Source organism: Megascapheus bottae, chromosome 4 (assembly GCF_031878675.1).
Source record: "Megascapheus bottae isolate mThoBot1 chromosome 4, mThoBot2.hap1, whole genome shotgun sequence".
NCBI classification, from domain to species: domain Eukaryota; kingdom Metazoa; phylum Chordata; class Mammalia; order Rodentia; family Geomyidae; genus Megascapheus; species Megascapheus bottae.
This window is the reverse complement of record NC_143512.1, coordinates 55,014,774-55,032,209: the sequence shown is the minus strand read 5'-3', so window position 1 is coordinate 55,032,209 and position 17,436 is coordinate 55,014,774. Positions and strand designations below refer to the sequence as shown.

Genomic DNA, 17,436 nt, shown 5'->3' with positions numbered 1-17,436 from the left:
TTGAACCCTGGGCCTAATGCATGCTAATAAACAAGCACTCTTTTACCAAGCTATACCCCTAGCTTATTGCTTATTCCACTAATAGATCAGAGTTTGAGAGACAGTTCTAGTAGAATGCTGGCAATAAACTCTGGCCTGGGCAGGAGGTGTGCCCCAGTCTGTGGAACATTTTTCTATCTCTTTCTGTCCTTCTTCTTATTCCATGACTGGAAATAGAAGGCCAAAACATTACTTTTGTGCATGCTCAGAGCATAACAGTGCTTACTGAAGAGGCTCTTAAAAGGCCTCTTCTCAACAGAAGTAGAGCAGAACCTTGGAACATGCAATAGCAGCTTTCTGCTCCATCACAAAAACTTCTGCTCCATTGTTCCAATTCAATACAGAGCTTGGCACAATCAGTGAAGTATTTTAGAAAAAGTGCTGATGGAAAGATTCATTCTTCCAGGCTCATGGAACACTGTGGCTGACCTTGAAGACAAGAGTCCCATAGGTTTTTCCTGCCCAGGCTAGCTTTGAACCTACCACTTTCAGAGCTCGATCTCCTGAGTAGACAGGAGCATAGGCAGGACCACCAGTGCCCTGAAGTCCTTCCTATTTCTTTTCACTCCCCTTTCTCCACTACTTATCAGCCTCCACATGCCCTAATTTCCTTTGCGATCGTTGAGGGACAGGGCCATTGTCCCCAGTGGGCTCAGAGGATCCAGTCCCAGGAGCAGTGGGTTTTTCTACAGGGCAGCACCATGAGACACAAGCCTTTGCGTGCAGAGGCTGCTGGCAACTTCCTCTCCAAATGTCCCCACTTCCAGTGTCCTAGAATTCCTTTGTGTTCTAGCTGGGTTTTCTCTGTGTACTGTCAAAGCAAAGAGATGTAGAGAGGACACAAACAGGAAGACTTGAGTTTTTAGCAAAGTCATTAAAAACAGATGAAATTCCCGTTAAGGAGTTTTCTGGGGCTCTGGGAGCCATGAGTGCTAGAATCCTGTCATAGCTTTCTTTCCTGTAAGAAAAAAAAATTAAAGGCAGAAACATTTTTTAAAAGAATAACTTGAAGGAGTTATTCCAGAATCAGAGGACAAATGTAAAAGCTGTCACTGTCAGAGGTGGTTTTTTTTTTTTTGCCAGTCCTGGCCTTGAGCTCAGGGCCTGAGCACTGTCCTTGGGCTTTCTCAAGGCTAGAGCTCTACCACTTGAGCCACAGCACCACTTCCGTCTTTTTTCTTTTTTCTTTTTCTTTTGTATATTTTTTATTGTAATTAATAGAAGGGTTACATTATAGTCACCAGATAGAAGGTGCATTACTTCACATATATTGATACCCTTTCTCATGTCATGGTCCCCAGTCTTTGTGGGTGCTAGGCAAGCACTCTACCACTAGGCCAAACTCCCGGCCCCAACTGTCAGAGTTTTTAAGGGACAGGAATAGATTTTTGAAAAGGGATAAGTCCAAGGGTCTCAAATTGGAGCAATCCAAACTCTGGCAAAGTTTTTGGAAGGCTCTGGGCTACTAATAGTATTAGCAAGTTCAAATGGTTGAAAACAAATACATGTATTTTCTGATGTGAGAGGTATATGAAATTTTTATTTCATTTTCTTTTGCCAGTCCTGGGCTTTGAACTCAGGGCCTGAGCACTGTCCTTAGGCTCTCTCAAGGCCCTACCACTTAAGCCACAGCCCCTCTTCCAGCTTTTTTCTATGTATGCGGTACTGAAGAATCAAACCTGGGTCTTTGTGCTTGCTAGGCAAGCATTCTACCACTAGGCCAAACTCCAGGCCAAAATTCAAATTTCAGTGCCCACAAATAAAGCATCATTGGAACCCAGTTGTGCTCATTGTTTAATATCTTCCTCAACAAAGGAGAACTGAGGAATTGCAAGAGTCACAGTTTACTCTGCCCCTTTGGTCCCACAAAACTTGTAATATTTTCCATTCAGTCCTTTACACAAAGTTATACATATTTTCTATACATGCACAGTTCAGACTGCATTGTATTTTTAACTTTGAGTTAACTGCTAATCAAAAAATACTATGAGGGCTGCAAGTGTGGCCTAGTGGTAGAGTGCTTGCCTAGCATGCACAAAAACCCTGGTTTGATTCCTTGATGCCACATATATAGAAAAAGCTGGAAGAAAAAAAAAGAAAAGAAAAGAAAAAAAAAGCTGGAAGTGGTGCTGTGGCTCAAGTGGTAGAACAATAGACTTGAGGAACACCCAAGGACAGTGTTCAGGCCCTGAGCCCAAGCCCCAGGACTGGCAAAAAAAAAAAAAAACAACAAAAAAACCCCCAAAACAAAACAAAAAAAACCTCTGACAGCTTTTACATTTGTCCTCTGATTCTGGAATAACTCCTTCAAGTTATTCTTTAAAAAAATGTTTTCTGCCTTTAATTTTTTTTTTCTTACAGGAAAGAAAGCTGACAGGATTCTAGCACTCATGGCTCCCAGAGCCCCAGAAAACTCCTTAACGGGAATTTCATGTTTTTAATGACTTTGCTAAAAACTCAAGTCTTCCTGTTTGTGTCCTCTATACATCTCTTTGCTTTGACAGTATACAGACACTATAATTCTCAGGAGGCTGAGATCTAGGATTTCAGTTCAAAGCCAGACTGAGCACAGGCCCTTTACCTCCCCTCTCCCCCAGAGGCCAGGATGTCCTATTCAGGGACTGACTTCCTATGAAAGGGCATATGACATGCAAGCTGTAGTATACACTTAGAATCCCAGTTTGGGGAAAGTGGACAAAGGACTGCGGTCTGAGGCTTACCCACCCAGGCTAAGTTAGCTGCAGATTGTATCTGCAAAACCAGCTAAAAGAGGACTAGGGGTGTGGATCAAGTGGCAAATGCTTGCATAAGGAGTACTAGAGCCTAAATTCAATCCCAGCATTGCCAAAATAGAAAAGAAAAGAACATGCATTTAGGCTCCTGAAACCTTCATTGATTCTCATGCTTGCTGCTCATAGCTAAGCTGAAGAGTTGGAGGTTCTCAATGGGCAAGGAGGCTGGGGGGGGGGGGTGGGTAAAAAAAAAAACCCTTCATAGCTGTTAAAACAGCCACAAAAGCCCAACAAAACCCAAAGGCATAACTGCATGTATTACATCTGAGTTGCTGTGTTTCAAGTTGGCCTTCACAGAAAACAATCCAAAGAGCACAGATCCTGCTGGCCTTCCAGAGTCCACCACGCATACTTACTACGGAGTTAGCTGTGTGTGCTCTCTATGTGTCAGTGTGGCCGTGCTCTGCTGTATGGGCGGGGGGGGGGGGGGGTACTTTATCAGGCAGGCTTTATTGTCCTCCAAGAAAAACATATGAGTTCCAGGAACAATGACAGGCTTGCTGGATGTTGATTTCCTGATGATAAGACAACCAGCCTCCTAAAGGACAAGTTGTGACATCTCACCAGCTGGTTCCAGAGAATACTTTATCCTCCGACCAAAGAGGAAGCTCCACCCAAGTCATCTGTCAGATTCACTGCCGTGTTTCCTGTCACATATCAGAGCGCTCTCTTTTCTCTCTAGCCAGATCCTCCTCAGTCCTTAGTCCTCCTTTACCAACCATAAAATTCACCACCACCAACCAAACCCTCTAACAATAAAATAAAAACTCCAGGACTGCTGCTGCCTGAGGGTTCTGCTTTGCCGTCCAGCTGACCCTGCCCTAAGAGAGGTGGGTTGGCATTGCCCATGGGCCTACTGCTGAGCTTCTGGAGGCAGATTGGATATACATGGCCCATGAATGGGCATGGTCCCCCGAAGGCACACCTGGGGCACACTGTGGGAGGAGGGTTGAGCTCCTGGAGCCTGGCATGGGGAAGCAGTCCCAGCCCAGTGCAAGCAGCAACCAGTCCTGGGAGGTAGGAGGGTGAGGGTATAGCCATGCTTACAGAGCTGAATTCCCCAGTAGCCTGGGGAGGTGGCAGAGGGAGGGGGCAGCCGGGAGCAAAGGAGGAAGTGAGGGATGAGAGGGCTCTGGCTCATGGCCAAACCATGGCCCCTACTCTTCTCAGACCATACCTTTGTGACATTAAGAAATTGATCCAATGGCAAGCCAGTTTTCTGGCTCACTGTTAGCTTGCAAGACCACCCAATCCTAATGACAAAGCCTCCTTTTCCAGGAGGTCCAGGGTCACCTGCTTCTCCCACCTCTCTCTCATGACTCTGGTAGCCCGATGGACATTGTCCATTGTAAGCAGTCTTTACCATTCAGTCAAGTGGCCATGGGACCCGGACCTCAGCATTTGCTGTCTCCCATCCCTAAAAGGACCTGTTCTTCTGATGGGCATGGGTATTGCCAGGCACCTGTACATTTCAGTGAACAGAAGCACAGGCATGTCACTCAGCAAAGCCTGTGTGTCCATTTCTGTTCTTATCTGAGACTCTGGTTGCTGATTCAGATTCAATTAAGTGTCTCATAACCATTCACTGGCAATTCACAAGGGTGATTTCTCCATAGGGGCAGGCTGGTAGCCAGAGCTTTGCATGAGGAGTCTCGATTTGCTGGTTAGTGACAGTGCATTGATGATAGGGAAGGTCGCGCCATAACCAGTCCCCTGAGAACTTTGCTGAGCTCCACAGCTTCAAACACATGAAACTTTCCACAGTTCCCAAGAACTGTCTTTTGGCTGTAAACAGTTCTGAGATTTATAGATTGTTCTTGCAATTATTTGACAATAACTTTGTTTCATGTTTTCTCAGCAATCTTAGAGCAATCCTTCTGCATTTCTAGGGTGACTTGTGAATTAAAAAAATTCATCTGTATGTTTTCACCAAATGTGGAAATTACTTACAAATGTAATCACATGCTTATTAATTCTTAAGGAGTGACATGGATTTTGTTAGGTTTTTATAGCCACCTAATAAAATATTCTTTAATTTCAACCTCATGATTTTCTTCTCTGGGCTTGCTAGCAGTCAGGTCAAGTTGATCTTTGTTGGTCTCTAAGCAGCCTCATGTGGGCTGGGGCCCAGAATCTCTGGCTGTGTCGAGATGGATACATTCAATTGGCCATGGCAACCCAAGTCATTTCTTATAGGACAGGCACAAAAGGGCAATGCTGCTCATGGGAGGAGGAATTCAGGTTGTGGGCCTAGGGTAGGGTCTAGCGTGTGTTTGGGCAGGAAGAGGCAGAAAGATGACTGTCAGAACCAGTTTTCCCTGGCTCTTATTTCCAGTGAGAACAGGTGATCCACAAACTGGTAATCCCAATAGACCCTGGGCATATGGTAAAGTAGCATCTAGGGAGTGTGCCTGTCATGTTGATTCTGTTCCTAGCCTGGGCCCCTCCCTTGTACACCTTCCTGTTGTCACATAGACGTAGGACCATGAGCATACTGTCACAAAGTTGAAGGCTCCATCTATAAGGGATTGGGGTTAGGACTGAGTGTCTTTCGTTGAGTTCCCTAGAAACAAACCCAGAGAGAAATCCAACTAATTTACTTCCTAAGGGAGCATCCCCAGGTGGAATGTGGGCAGGACTGAGACTTGCTGGTACCTCAAGTGGAAGGTGGCATTCCAGACACTCTCCTGTAGAGGGCTCCAGTCAGACCTGCAGTGGGGATGAGGTAAATGACTCCCTCCATATCGTCAGTATGTGCCTAGCTGAGGTGGTGGCTTGAGCTTCCACACACTGCTCAGCCATTGTCAGGGTGATGTGAAACCATATGTGACCTCTAAGCACTTTGGACTCCACTTAGAGGCCAGGGGCTACCGTTACCCCAGCAGAGCAGAGTCCCCGGAGAAAGCCAGGGGCAGAGGTGTGGGGGCAGTTCTATAGAGCTTCCCAACTTAGCAACCAAGAAATGCAGCACTGTATTTAGTTAACACATCCCATCTCACCAGCTGGCACTGACCACTGCTCCACTAGTGGTTAAGGCAGGGGCCTAGTCTTTGGAGCAGAGTGGGGAGATTACAGATCCCTACTTTGCTACTTACTCGTTGTGGCTTTGAACAAATCCTAATCCTGGATTCTTTATCTGTAAGCAAGAAAAACAGTAATATCACTGCATATGACTGGAGGGAGATTAAATGAGGTAATGAGCTCAGTGCTGTGTGTGTGGCAGGGAAGAGGCCCAGCAGGGCCAGAAACTCCAGGAGGTGAGGCAGAGAGCTTGACTTGCAGCTGCATGTGCTGTCCCAGTAGAGATGCTGGCAGCCATCAGAAAGAGAGGTTGCTGGGTCCCCAATCTCCTGGTGGTCTAAACTGAACCGCATGGGAGAGGGGAAGACGGTCAGAGCCCCCAGGAAAAGTTCTGTCTCCAGATGCTTGTCAGCTTGTGTAAGGAGATTGAAGCTTCAGAAGATCACCTCTTTGGCTAGGCCATTGAGATTGGAGTCCCTTGAAAGTGCATGTCCCTCAGGAATGAGGAACAGGGTTACCCCTCTTTTCCTGCATAGATACAAGAGCTTAGAGAGACTGTCTTGCAGCCAGGACAGGCTCAGAATAACCCTTGAGGACAAAAGGGGAAAGAGAAGTTCAGATCTTGATCTCCATGCAGCTCTGCCTTTAAGGCTCAGTTAGGACACCTTGAAGAGGAGTGGTGAGCTGTATAGGAGGCAGGTGTGGGGAGGGGCAGAAGCAGAATTCTCAGTGGTACAAGGTGGTAGAGGAGGAGGGTGGAGAACTCACAGTCAGAAAGACAGAAAGGTCTGGAGGCAGAGATTCTCCACATACTACCTGGCAAGTCTTTGCATTTTTCCCTTTTTTTTTTCTTCCCCTCCACACACCCCGCTTCCCCTTCTGTTGTTAAAAGCAGTTCTGCGTGGTGCACATCAAACATTGTGGACTTTGGAATGGCATTAGAGTTGGGATTTTGTTTTGCTGTTTGTGGACCGGCGGGAGGGAATGTTCTTCAAGTTAATCAAGTATGTGGGCGGTCAGCTCACAAGTGTTTCCAAGAATTTCATGTTCAAGCCCATACTCCATGGCTGCCATCTGGTCCCTTTAGAGACCTGCCTCAAGCACTTGTCTGCCACCCCATGGCTCATGAGAAATGGCTGCCCATTTGCCTCCTCCAGGAGGTGTAGCCCTACACTTCATGTCACAGCAGATGCTATACAGGAGCTTGTACATTGTCAGAGGCTTTTTCCTAGGCTCCGAGGCTGGCTGGCAGCCCTGCTGTTTGTAAGATTGCTTACTTGGCAAAAACCATATCAAATTTAGCCTCAAGGAAATGATTTGAATGTTTGTGCAGAAGTGTTTCTTACCCTTAGAAGTTTCAGTGTTTTTTTTTTGTTTTTTGATGATCTTTGATGCAAACATTCCTTTTTCAGGGCATTTATTGAAGAGTAAAGGTTTATAGAATTAATTCCAGTGAAATTTATACTAATTCATTTAGAAGCTATCCCTAGTCAATAGATTTTATCTGACTGTAGTCAAAAATTGCAGGAAACACAACTTGTCCATGGAACAGGGACAGAGGTGTCTTAGGATAGTGACTGAGCCTTGTGTGGGCCTTGTGTGACATTTGAGACACTTGAGACTTCCTCACTAGGTGGGTCCACAGGTGGAACAAGCCATTTCTGGTTGCTTAGATCCTTCAGTTTTTCTTTTTCCTTCCTTCCTTCTTTCTTCCCTCCCTCTTTCCTTCCCTCCCTCCCTTCTTTTTTTCTTTTTCCTAAGACTGTCTTGATATGTAGCCTCAGTCTCCTGTGTACTAGGATTGCAGGTACGTGCCACTATGCCTGCCTGGTTACTGTGTGAAGGGACAGTCCACAGCCAGGGCTGATGAGGCAAAGCATGAGAAGCAGAGTTTATTTGTGTCTTTTCTTATTGGTCGTTTGTAGGGCTTGAACTCTGGGCCTGGGCGTTGTCCCTGAGCTCTTCAGCTCAAGGCTACTATCCCTTGAGTCACTTCGGTTTTCTGGTGGTTAATTGGAGATAAGAGTCTCATGGACTTTAGTGCCTGGGCTGGCTTTGAAATGTGATCCTTGGATCTCAGCCTCCTGAGTAGCTAGGATTACAGGTGTGGGTCACCAGGCCAGGCTATATATTATTTTTGGGTAGGAGAGAAGTTTCAACTATATATGGCATCATGTTATCCCAATAAGGTAGTTCAATTTCATACACATGCACACATTGACAAAAGCTATAGAAAAGGGTGGTGGCAGTTCTTATTAAAGTTCAAGACTGATGGAAATTCTCATTCTACCTTTTTGATATGTAAAATGACATATTTGCTCACAAAGAATAAATGCCAAAGAATCAGTTTATATGTCTACAGAGCTCCAAAATTATACTGCTTTCTTATTTTTTTGTGTGTGCCAGTCCTGGGCTTGAGCTCAGGGCCTGAGCACTGTCCTTGGACTTTCTCAAGGCTAGTGCTCTACCACTTGAGCCACAGCACCACTTCTGGCTTTTTTCTATGTATGTGGTACCCAGGAATTGAACCTGGGTCTTTGTGCATGCTGGGCAAGCACTCTACCTTTAGGCCAAACTCCCAGCTTGCTTTCTTATTTAAAAAACAAAAAAGACCATATGAGCTAGAAATATAGCACAGTATTTACTAAGTATGCAGAAGGCCCTGGGTTCTATCCCCAGCACTAGAAATCAAGCAAACAAACATAAAATTAAAACAAGTTGAGTGTGGTGGCACAGGCCTGTAATGACAGCAGTGAAGAAACAAAGACAGGAGGGTTTTAAAGCCAGTTTGCACTACATATCCAAATTTCGTCCCAAACATTGAACAAAACAACACAACACGACCAACCTTTGAAAGTTTAGAGAACTTTGAAAATTTGAATTTAAAAGTAGATTTTCTTCAATGGAGGTAAACCATTTTAAACCATCTTAAACATTTTATTGCTGTGGAAACAAGAGCCAACCTAAACAAGCAATGACAACTCTGCAGCCAACTGGGACTCCATTGTGTGAGCTTCCATTTGCGCTATCAAACTTCTTTCCTTTTCTGTCTTACATCTTCTTTCTCTCACTCTATGAAGTAGGCAAAACATTGAACTTAAACATATGGGTGAGAATACATATATACTTCGGTGGAGGAGTAAGTTTTGCATCTTGAAAGTATGGAAAGAATGTTCAGTAGAAGAAAAAAAACCAGTTGAACTGTAAAGTTAAGCAAACCTGACTAAGATAGTTTTGGGTTTCTTTTTTTTTTTTTGGTCAGTCCTGGGCGTTAGCTCAGTGCCTGAGCACTGTCCTTGGACTTTCTCAAGGCCAGAGCTCTACCACTTGAGCTTCAGCACCACTTCCAGCTTTTTTCTATGCATGCGGTTCCAAGGAATCGAACCCGGGTCTTCGTGCATGCTAGGCAAGCACTCTTACCACTAAGCCAAACTCCTGGCCCCAGGTCATTATTTCTTAAATCTCTGGCCCACAGAAATGAATGTGGATGTAAGGGCTATGTCCACAATATAGATTAGGATTGGACAAGAGGTACTTATACTTTAAAGAACTTTGGGTGAACAGCTAAAAGTCACAGCCAATATTTGAATTTTAAACATGAACACATTCTCTCTCTCTCTCTCTCTCTCTCTCTCTCTCTCTCTCTCTCTCTCTCTATATATATATATATATATATATGTATATACATATATATATATATATTTTTTTTTGCCAGTCCTGGGCTTGAGCTCAGGGCATGAGCACTGTTCTTGGGCTTTCTCAAAGTCAGAGCTCTACCACTTGAGCCAGAGCACCACTTCTGGCTTTTTTCTATGTATGTGGGACTGAGGAATCGAACCTGGGTCTTTGTGCATGCTAGGCAAGCACCCCACCACTAGGCCAAACTCCTGGTCCTTCTATATTTTTATATAATAATGATGTGGCTTTGAAGGGATGTTGGCTGGTTTGTAAATCTGACTGTGCGTTAGATGAAATGATACTGTGATGGAAATCAAATAGTTAAAATTTTTTTCTTCATGGGCTTGTTGACTTGCAGACCTCAGTGACCTCCAGAGGCAGCAGGATTTTGTATGTATGCTTCTTGTTTAACCCTGACAGACTTAAGCTGTGTGGGCACAAATGAGCCACAAGGTGGCTCTGTATTTTTGTTTTGGGGCCCGATAGCACAGTAGGAAAAAGATCCAGTAGGAAAAAGATTCCCTATCTCACTGGGTAAATCTAGAAAGCTGGTAAATGACACTGGAAAATGCCATTTTTATTCTGTTAAGGCAAACAAAGCATATTGATTTTCTTCTAAATTCTATCTCAGTTAAAAAGCCTCAGAAAACATCTAGTTTACATGAAGGAAACATCTAGTTTATTAGCTATCACCAGTCCTGATCAATCTCATTCCCTCAAACATTCATTAAATATAATGACAAATAGTGGGGACCTCATACTGAGAAAAGAACAAGAATTTATTTTATTTAAAGGAATACAGCTGATCATGTAGTAAAACCTTTAATGAGAAGTTATAGCAACATAAAAAATGGCTGTAGCAACATCAGCACATGCAAACACCCAAGGTAATAATAATACATACAACATTACACCTTCTAACCAAAGTTACAGGAGATAAAACCGGAAACAAATATGAAAGGATTGTACTTACAAGTAAGGAGGAATAGTTGGGACCTAAAAGGGACATACTTAAGTGCTATAGTCACAACACTGTTATCCTCGTAAATGGCACATTACTTCCTATGTTTTCAAACACAGCTTTACAATATCCCTTTGTTTTTGACATCACATCGGACATTTTGAACCTACCGTTGTAACCTGGACCATCTCTCAGCATGAGCTAAAGTGTACCTGCCGTGACTCATCAACAGTAATCAGTAACTATTGGGAGTAACTACTAGTTACTAGTAATGAGTAACTACTAGCTTAATTAAAAGAATTAAACTAAGTTTGTAGGAGTAATCGATAGTGAAAAGCCCTTAAAAATATAGGGACAAATAAGAGTTTACCATGACTTATCTTTTTATTTTTAATGTACATTAGAATTATTGTACAGATGCACAGTAGATTAAAAGGTATTATACTTGCTTTAGTTTTGTTTGAATCTCATCAAATTGACATCCACAAAAACAAAAACAAAAACCTGAAAGGAAATTCTGCCAAAGACTCATTCAAATAATACATAAACTGTAGGTTTCCTAGCTTATGATTTTACTGAATTCTGACACTGTTCAATTTTAGGCTAATCCTAAATATCTTGCCATTTTATGTCTGCAAATTTTCTGACCTATAAAGTTACATTTTTTAAAGAAAACCTTAGTCAATACAATCTAGCAGAAATGCCTAACCTAGAAAGCTACTTCACAAATAGTTTTGAACAACTGACCTTTAAATCTTATGTACCTTATTGTTACACAGACAGAAATGTATGGCTTAGAGATCTAACTAGCTGAACAGATAGAACGGTATGAAATGTAACAGGCTGGAAAAATGTGCAACACAGCAACTGGAATAAGTTCTCCCTCGTTGTTTCCCATGGCTAATGTAGGTCCAGAAAGTATGACTATTTTGGAAAATGCGATAGGATTACAGAATTCTATGTTTACCTTTCCATTTGTATTATGGTTTTAACTCATTATATGTAAAGAAAAAGATCTTTAAAATGTATGGTTTTGTATGATTTGTGTTTCTAAAAGTACTTTATTCTACACTAATGAGTTTTGATAAATGCCAATTTCCTTAAACTTGAATTTCCCAATGACAGCTGAGGTTACTGGGTGCCTCAGTGCAGTAGATCCCTTAGGAAGGAATAAGGCCGAAATGAACTGGCAGAGAATGGACCTGAATATGTAAGTTTGCCTCTGCTTCCTTGATTCTACACAAATGTCGAGAAGGCTTTTGAGCACTGATTTCTTCATGCTAAAAAAGGACTAAAAATACCATTTTAATGGGTAGAAACTCCAAAGTTCTACAGTTTCTTATTCAGCATTTTATATTTATGAAAAATATAGGAAATGAAAGGACCAGTAACATAGTCCAACTAGATATAACAACTTGTATAGTGGTGAAACCCTTCCTCCCCAAATCCTAAAGGACACAAATGTATTAGAGGCAGTGAATTAGTTTCATCCACTATGAGACTATTTTTTTTTTTGTACTAAGCAGGACTTTCAACCACACACGTGTTCACACCGAAGACTTGAATACTAAATGCACTTTTTCTTTTTCTTTTTTTTTGTGGGTCATGGGGCTTGAACTCTGGGCCTGGCCATTGTCCCTTAGCTATTCAGCTCAAGGCTACTGCCCTACTCCTTGAGCCACAGCCCCACGCCCTGTTTTCTAGGGGTTAATTGGAGATGAATCTCACGTTCTTTAGTGCCCGGGCTGGCTTTGAACCTTGATCTTCAGATCTCAGCCTCCTGAGTAGCTAGGATTACAGGCGTGAGCCACCGCACCCGGCTTGCACTTTTATTAGACTAGTTTTTACATAAACCAGCTTTATTGCTCTGACTATTAAAGTACAATGCACATGCATCAAAACACAGACTATTCTAAGACATGCTTTGGGAAAGCAATTTTTGATTTTTTCTTTAGAGCAAAGATGCACCTTCAATATTAGTGCTCATTTATACACTTATTCCCTGAATGAATTTTTGCGCAGTAACTATTTAACCATCTTGTATGTATAAAGTGCTGGGCGGGCAAGGCGTTCACTCCCTGTGAATGGCCTACTGTAGGTTTCAACATGCAAATCTGCTTACACTAGTTCCTCTCTTCTATGAGCCCTCATTCTCAGTCCCCTGGATCACAAGTACACACTTTATAACTATCTTCTCAAATGAACAGACATCATACTACAATATTCTTGACAACACTAAGGTCAAAGCTAAACAAGATTATAGCAACATGATTACTTGTGAGGAAATTGAAAAATATAACAGGTACAAACTTCTGGACAGGTATTTACATAGAAGGTCATACTCAGCCTTGATCTGGCCCAGGCTTCAATGACTAACTTTGAAAGGTGGTGATGCCATTACCTTGTAGTGTAAGTTTGAGTCTCTGGGTCCTTACCTGACCTCTCTGTGCCTTATTTTTCTCATGTACTCCTCTTATTCTTACCAACCTCAGGTTGGTTTGGCTAGTATTACAAATCACTTATCTCCTCTGTCTCACAAATATATATATATGTGTGTGTGTGTGTGTGTGTGTGAAGGAATGAAGGTAAACTATTAGGCATTTCATAACAAAAATTACAAATAATAAAATGTATTTGGAAGTCTTAACATGAACAATATTTTGAGTAAAAATTATATTTCAGCTGTATAGGTATGGCAATTTTTCTGAGCCTTTTCTTCTTTAATAACCTTTAATAAACTATTTTAAGTGTGTCAAATTTCTGGAACTAAACTTAATGGAAAGATAAGCCCATTTCCCCTGAATGCACTGAGTGGTGGTAGTCAGGCACTAATGAAATATGACCATTTCTCCTGATTGCTTTTCTTTTTGTGGCCTCTAGCATTAGCTCTTGCCTTCATGTAGTTAGGGAATGGCATAAAGGCTTAGTAGCTTTACTGCTAAACCCTGAAAACCTGGCTTGCAAGAAGTTTAAAACATTTCTAAAGCACAATGTAGAATGCAATTTCTTTGTACTCCAGGATGGGATGGAATAAAAAGAGAGAATAAAGAGAGAATGCTATCTCTTCTTGCATGTGGCAGCACACTAGCACACAGCTACTGAGGACTGGGAAAAGAGATCCTGGTTACCCAGGACTGGGGAAAGAGGTCTGCTTGAGCCCACACTGGGGACAGCCTGGGCCACACAGCAAGACCCTGGTTCAAAAACAAAATTGGGGGTGGGAAGGGTTTCTCAACAGTAGACCACTTGCTTAGCATATGCAAGGCCCTGGTTCAATCTCCAGCACAGCCAACAAAACAAACTAAACCCAAATCCCCCCCCCCCAAAGACATACATACACACACACACACACGCATGCACGCACGAACACACAGAGTAAACCAAAATCATCCAAACAAAAACCAAGACCCTATTTCTTTATTATATGTCCACAGTGAAGTTATTGGCTATGATATCTACCAAGATCAAAATGTGCAATTTGGGCATTCTGCTTTTGTTGTGGTAGGTACTGCCTTCTTGGTTTGCTTCACATACCTTAGAAAATTTTTAAACTTGGGATACTTAAAAATCAAAACAAGGCATATTCAATTAAAATACATTGTAGGCTGAAGACGTGTATACTCTGTCAACCAACTTCTCTAACGTCTTGAAAAGGGTGATATGTGTATGTATGTATGTATATATGTAAGTTATGTATGTATGTATATATTTATGTATAGAAAAGTATCAGTAAGTTAAACCTTAAGGCAATGATTGTGGAAATGTTTAAGATAGCTGATGGTGTCAGCTCCTAGCTCCTGCCAGGGCAAAGGCTGGGCTTGTAAAATGATCTGCCAAGAGCCTATCGATAATAAAAGGCAAATTAAAACAATTTCATTGTGCGTTTTGATTATGCAATATTTAAAACTGATTTTTTTTTTAAGTTTAAGCTCTGGAACTCGTTTGCTGAACGGATCATTACCAACAGAAAACAAGAAAGGCATAATCTGAATGATGGCCAAACTATAAATGAACCTCCCTGCCATTTCTTGTTAGCCCCCCAAAGCTGGGTGCAGCTAGTTATAGCCCGTGGTCTCTTCCTCCACGAAGGCACTTAGCTGAAGTAGAGTTCTGCACTGCACTTGCTCCTGTCTTCTGCCCATCCCAAACCCATTGTTCTGATGACTTTCTCATTAAATCAGCAGAGCTGTGCTCACTGCTCATTGTTTCAATACCCTCCATTTTCTGTGTAGCAAACTCTCAAACAAGCTTTCGGTTTCTTTTCAGTGCAAGCATCCTGAATCAGCTATTCAGAGGATAAAGTCAGTTTCTGTAGTGCTTAAAGTAGAATCCCAGACTCCTGGAATGACAGTGGCCCAGGTGAGAGCTTGTTCTTAAGGGCAAATGATCATCTTCAGGGAGTGAAGATTATTTTGTATATGAAATCACAGATGAAATGTTTTAGCTTTATTAGACTTTCATTGGGGCATGTAGCCCCCTTGTCTTACAGTCTGTGGTAAGTAACTTTTCGATATTTCTTCATCCATTACAGCCTCCATTTCAACTGGCTCGAATCTCTCTACTTGTCCCTCGATCCCAGGGCTGAAAGCATCTATTGCAGCAATTTCCGGAAACATTTTCATTTGCTGTGAAATATGATCTGAAATCTGCTGCTGCTTAAGTCTAACAAAATCTTCCTCACTGCCTGATGAAACCTGCTTTGACCTTTCAAAATGTGAAATGTCTGGACTGGTTTCAGGTCGGCTGCAGTTCTGTTGGAAATACTGTTGCCTGGGCAGAATGCCATTGCCGTTGTCTACACTATCTGCCAACTGGAGATCCTCAGGCCGTTCTTCTGTATCTAACAGGGGCTGGGTGGACTCAGATCTTGAGAAGACTTGGACCGATGGAACCTGGTGTCTGTAGCCACTGTGTACCACAGTAGAATACTGGACAGTGCTGGCTGTGTTCTGTGAAGACTCATTTTCATCACCGCTAGAAATGCTTGGTCTAGAAGAGGACATGCATGAAGACCCGCCAATACCACTGCTGTGGCCCTCTGTGCTGGGGTTTTCCTTCTTGAACAGGTCTAGTGACTTCAGATCCTCTGGGAAAGGCTTTTTGTCATTTGCTTCTATTTCTACAACACTTACATCAGTGAAATTGCCATCAGAATACATTTGCTCTTTTGAACTGAAGTTGTGCTACAAAAGAGAAAAAGTGAATGATTACTTATAAAATATGTCTGCTTAAAAACTCCTAGGGTGACTGCAGCTATAAAGCTTCTCAGTGACTTTCAGTGATATGGAAGTAATCGATTCCATAAATTGGCTGAACTGCAAATAATGTAAATTGAGCTAAGAAGTCTAGATGGTTTCTATTTTCTCCTTAGAGTTTCAAATCAATATTTCTGAAATAAGTTAGTGGTTTAAAAATAGTATTTAATATTTTAATACCTAGACTAAGCAGACTATGGCTTAAAGGACAGAAAACTTAGGAAACATTAAGAAAAAGTCAAGCTTGAAAGGCTGAAGTTTTGTAAAATTTAAGACTATTCACTTTTAGTTTGTTATAATTAAATTCAAGGATTAGAGGATAAGTACAAATGATTTCCAGTTTGGTGTACATTTTAGGTTTGAAGAGTTTATGTAGCCAGAAATAATTTCACCAATGTTAACATTTGTAGATTGTTCCACCAAGATTTTAATATCTAACCCCAAATGTTTTATAATAGTTGCAGTTTCAATATTTCAAGTTTTAATCTGCAAATTCAAATATCTGTAATGTTTTCTGAATAGAATTATGATAAATGCCCTAGAATGATTTCCATTTGTGTATTATGCACTTTTGTTTACTATTTGGTTGAGTCTTAGTGTGTTTAGGATGAAGGTGATATATCTTAACATGTCTGTGTGGATTTATCTTACCCTTGGCGGTGTGTGAGGTGACCACTGGGCAATATGACTCTTGGAAGGATCTGGAACATTAGGCCAGATGTGTTTTTTAATTCTAAAGAGAAAGAAAACATGGTAGACATAAAAAACCACATTGATCAATGAATAGTCCCATTTCTACATGTCATCCAAGACTCTTAAGAACCAAACCAACAAAAAGTATCTATGCTACTCCAAAGCCAAATTATTTTTCCTGTACACTACAAAATCTCTCAGTCAAAACCTGTAATAAAATCAATTACAAACTTCATAAGGCTACAACAGGCTGCAACATATCCCTCCCAGAACAATAACAAAAACAAAAGTTTCATTTCTAATTAAAAGTGCCCAGATAACAAATCCAATAAAAATGTCACACTGGTACCAAGTATGATAAATTAGATTTTTTTTCTTTTTTCTTCCTGGGGTTTGAACTCTTGGCCTGGGTACTGTCCCTGAGCTCTTCAGCTCAAGGCTAGTGCTCTACCACTTGGGCCACAATGCCACTTTCAAAATTTGATTTTTTTTCTAAGGAAGAAAGAGAGTAGTGCTGGCCCAAGAACAGATGCATGGTTCAGTAGGGCAGAACTAAAAGGTCAGATATAGACACCGGCTTCTATGGGAAACTGGCTTTTCATAAGGTGCCAAAGCAATCCACCAGAAGTACTACTAGTCTTTTTTTCCCCCATAATAATGTTGCAACTAGGTGGTATCTGTGAGGAAAAAAGTAAACCTTCACTCTTTCCTCACATAATGCACAAAAATGGACTTAGACTGGATCACAGACATGAGTTATAACTATTGAACTTCTAGAAGAAACAGGAACTATATATATATATATATATACATATATATATGTATGTATATTTTGTGGGGGCTGGTTGTGGGGCTTGAACTCTGGGCCTGGGTATTGTCTCAGTGCTAGTGCTCTAGCACTTGAGCCAAAGTGCCACTTACGGCTTTTTTTTTCCCTCTGGTGGTTAATTGGAGGTAAGAGTCTCAGACTTTCATGCTCGGGCTAGCTTTGAACCAC

General features: G+C 41.7%; 1 protein-coding gene across 1 annotated transcript in view; it reads right to left on the bottom strand.

Moving 5' to 3' along the window:
• Positions 1-13,818: 13,818 nt before the first annotated feature.
• The window catches only part of Il6st (interleukin 6 cytokine family signal transducer), a 34,121-nt gene continuing 30,503 nt past the window's right edge, over positions 13,819-17,436 (bottom strand). The window contains exons 16-17 of the mRNA XM_090331927.1: positions 16,398-16,479; positions 13,819-15,674 (exon numbers count right to left, since the gene is read on the bottom strand). Coding sequence (XP_090188053.1) covers positions 14,949-15,674; positions 16,398-16,479 — 808 coding nt within the window. The 3' untranslated portion in view covers positions 13,819-14,948. The remainder of the gene's footprint in view (positions 15,675-16,397; positions 16,480-17,436) is intronic.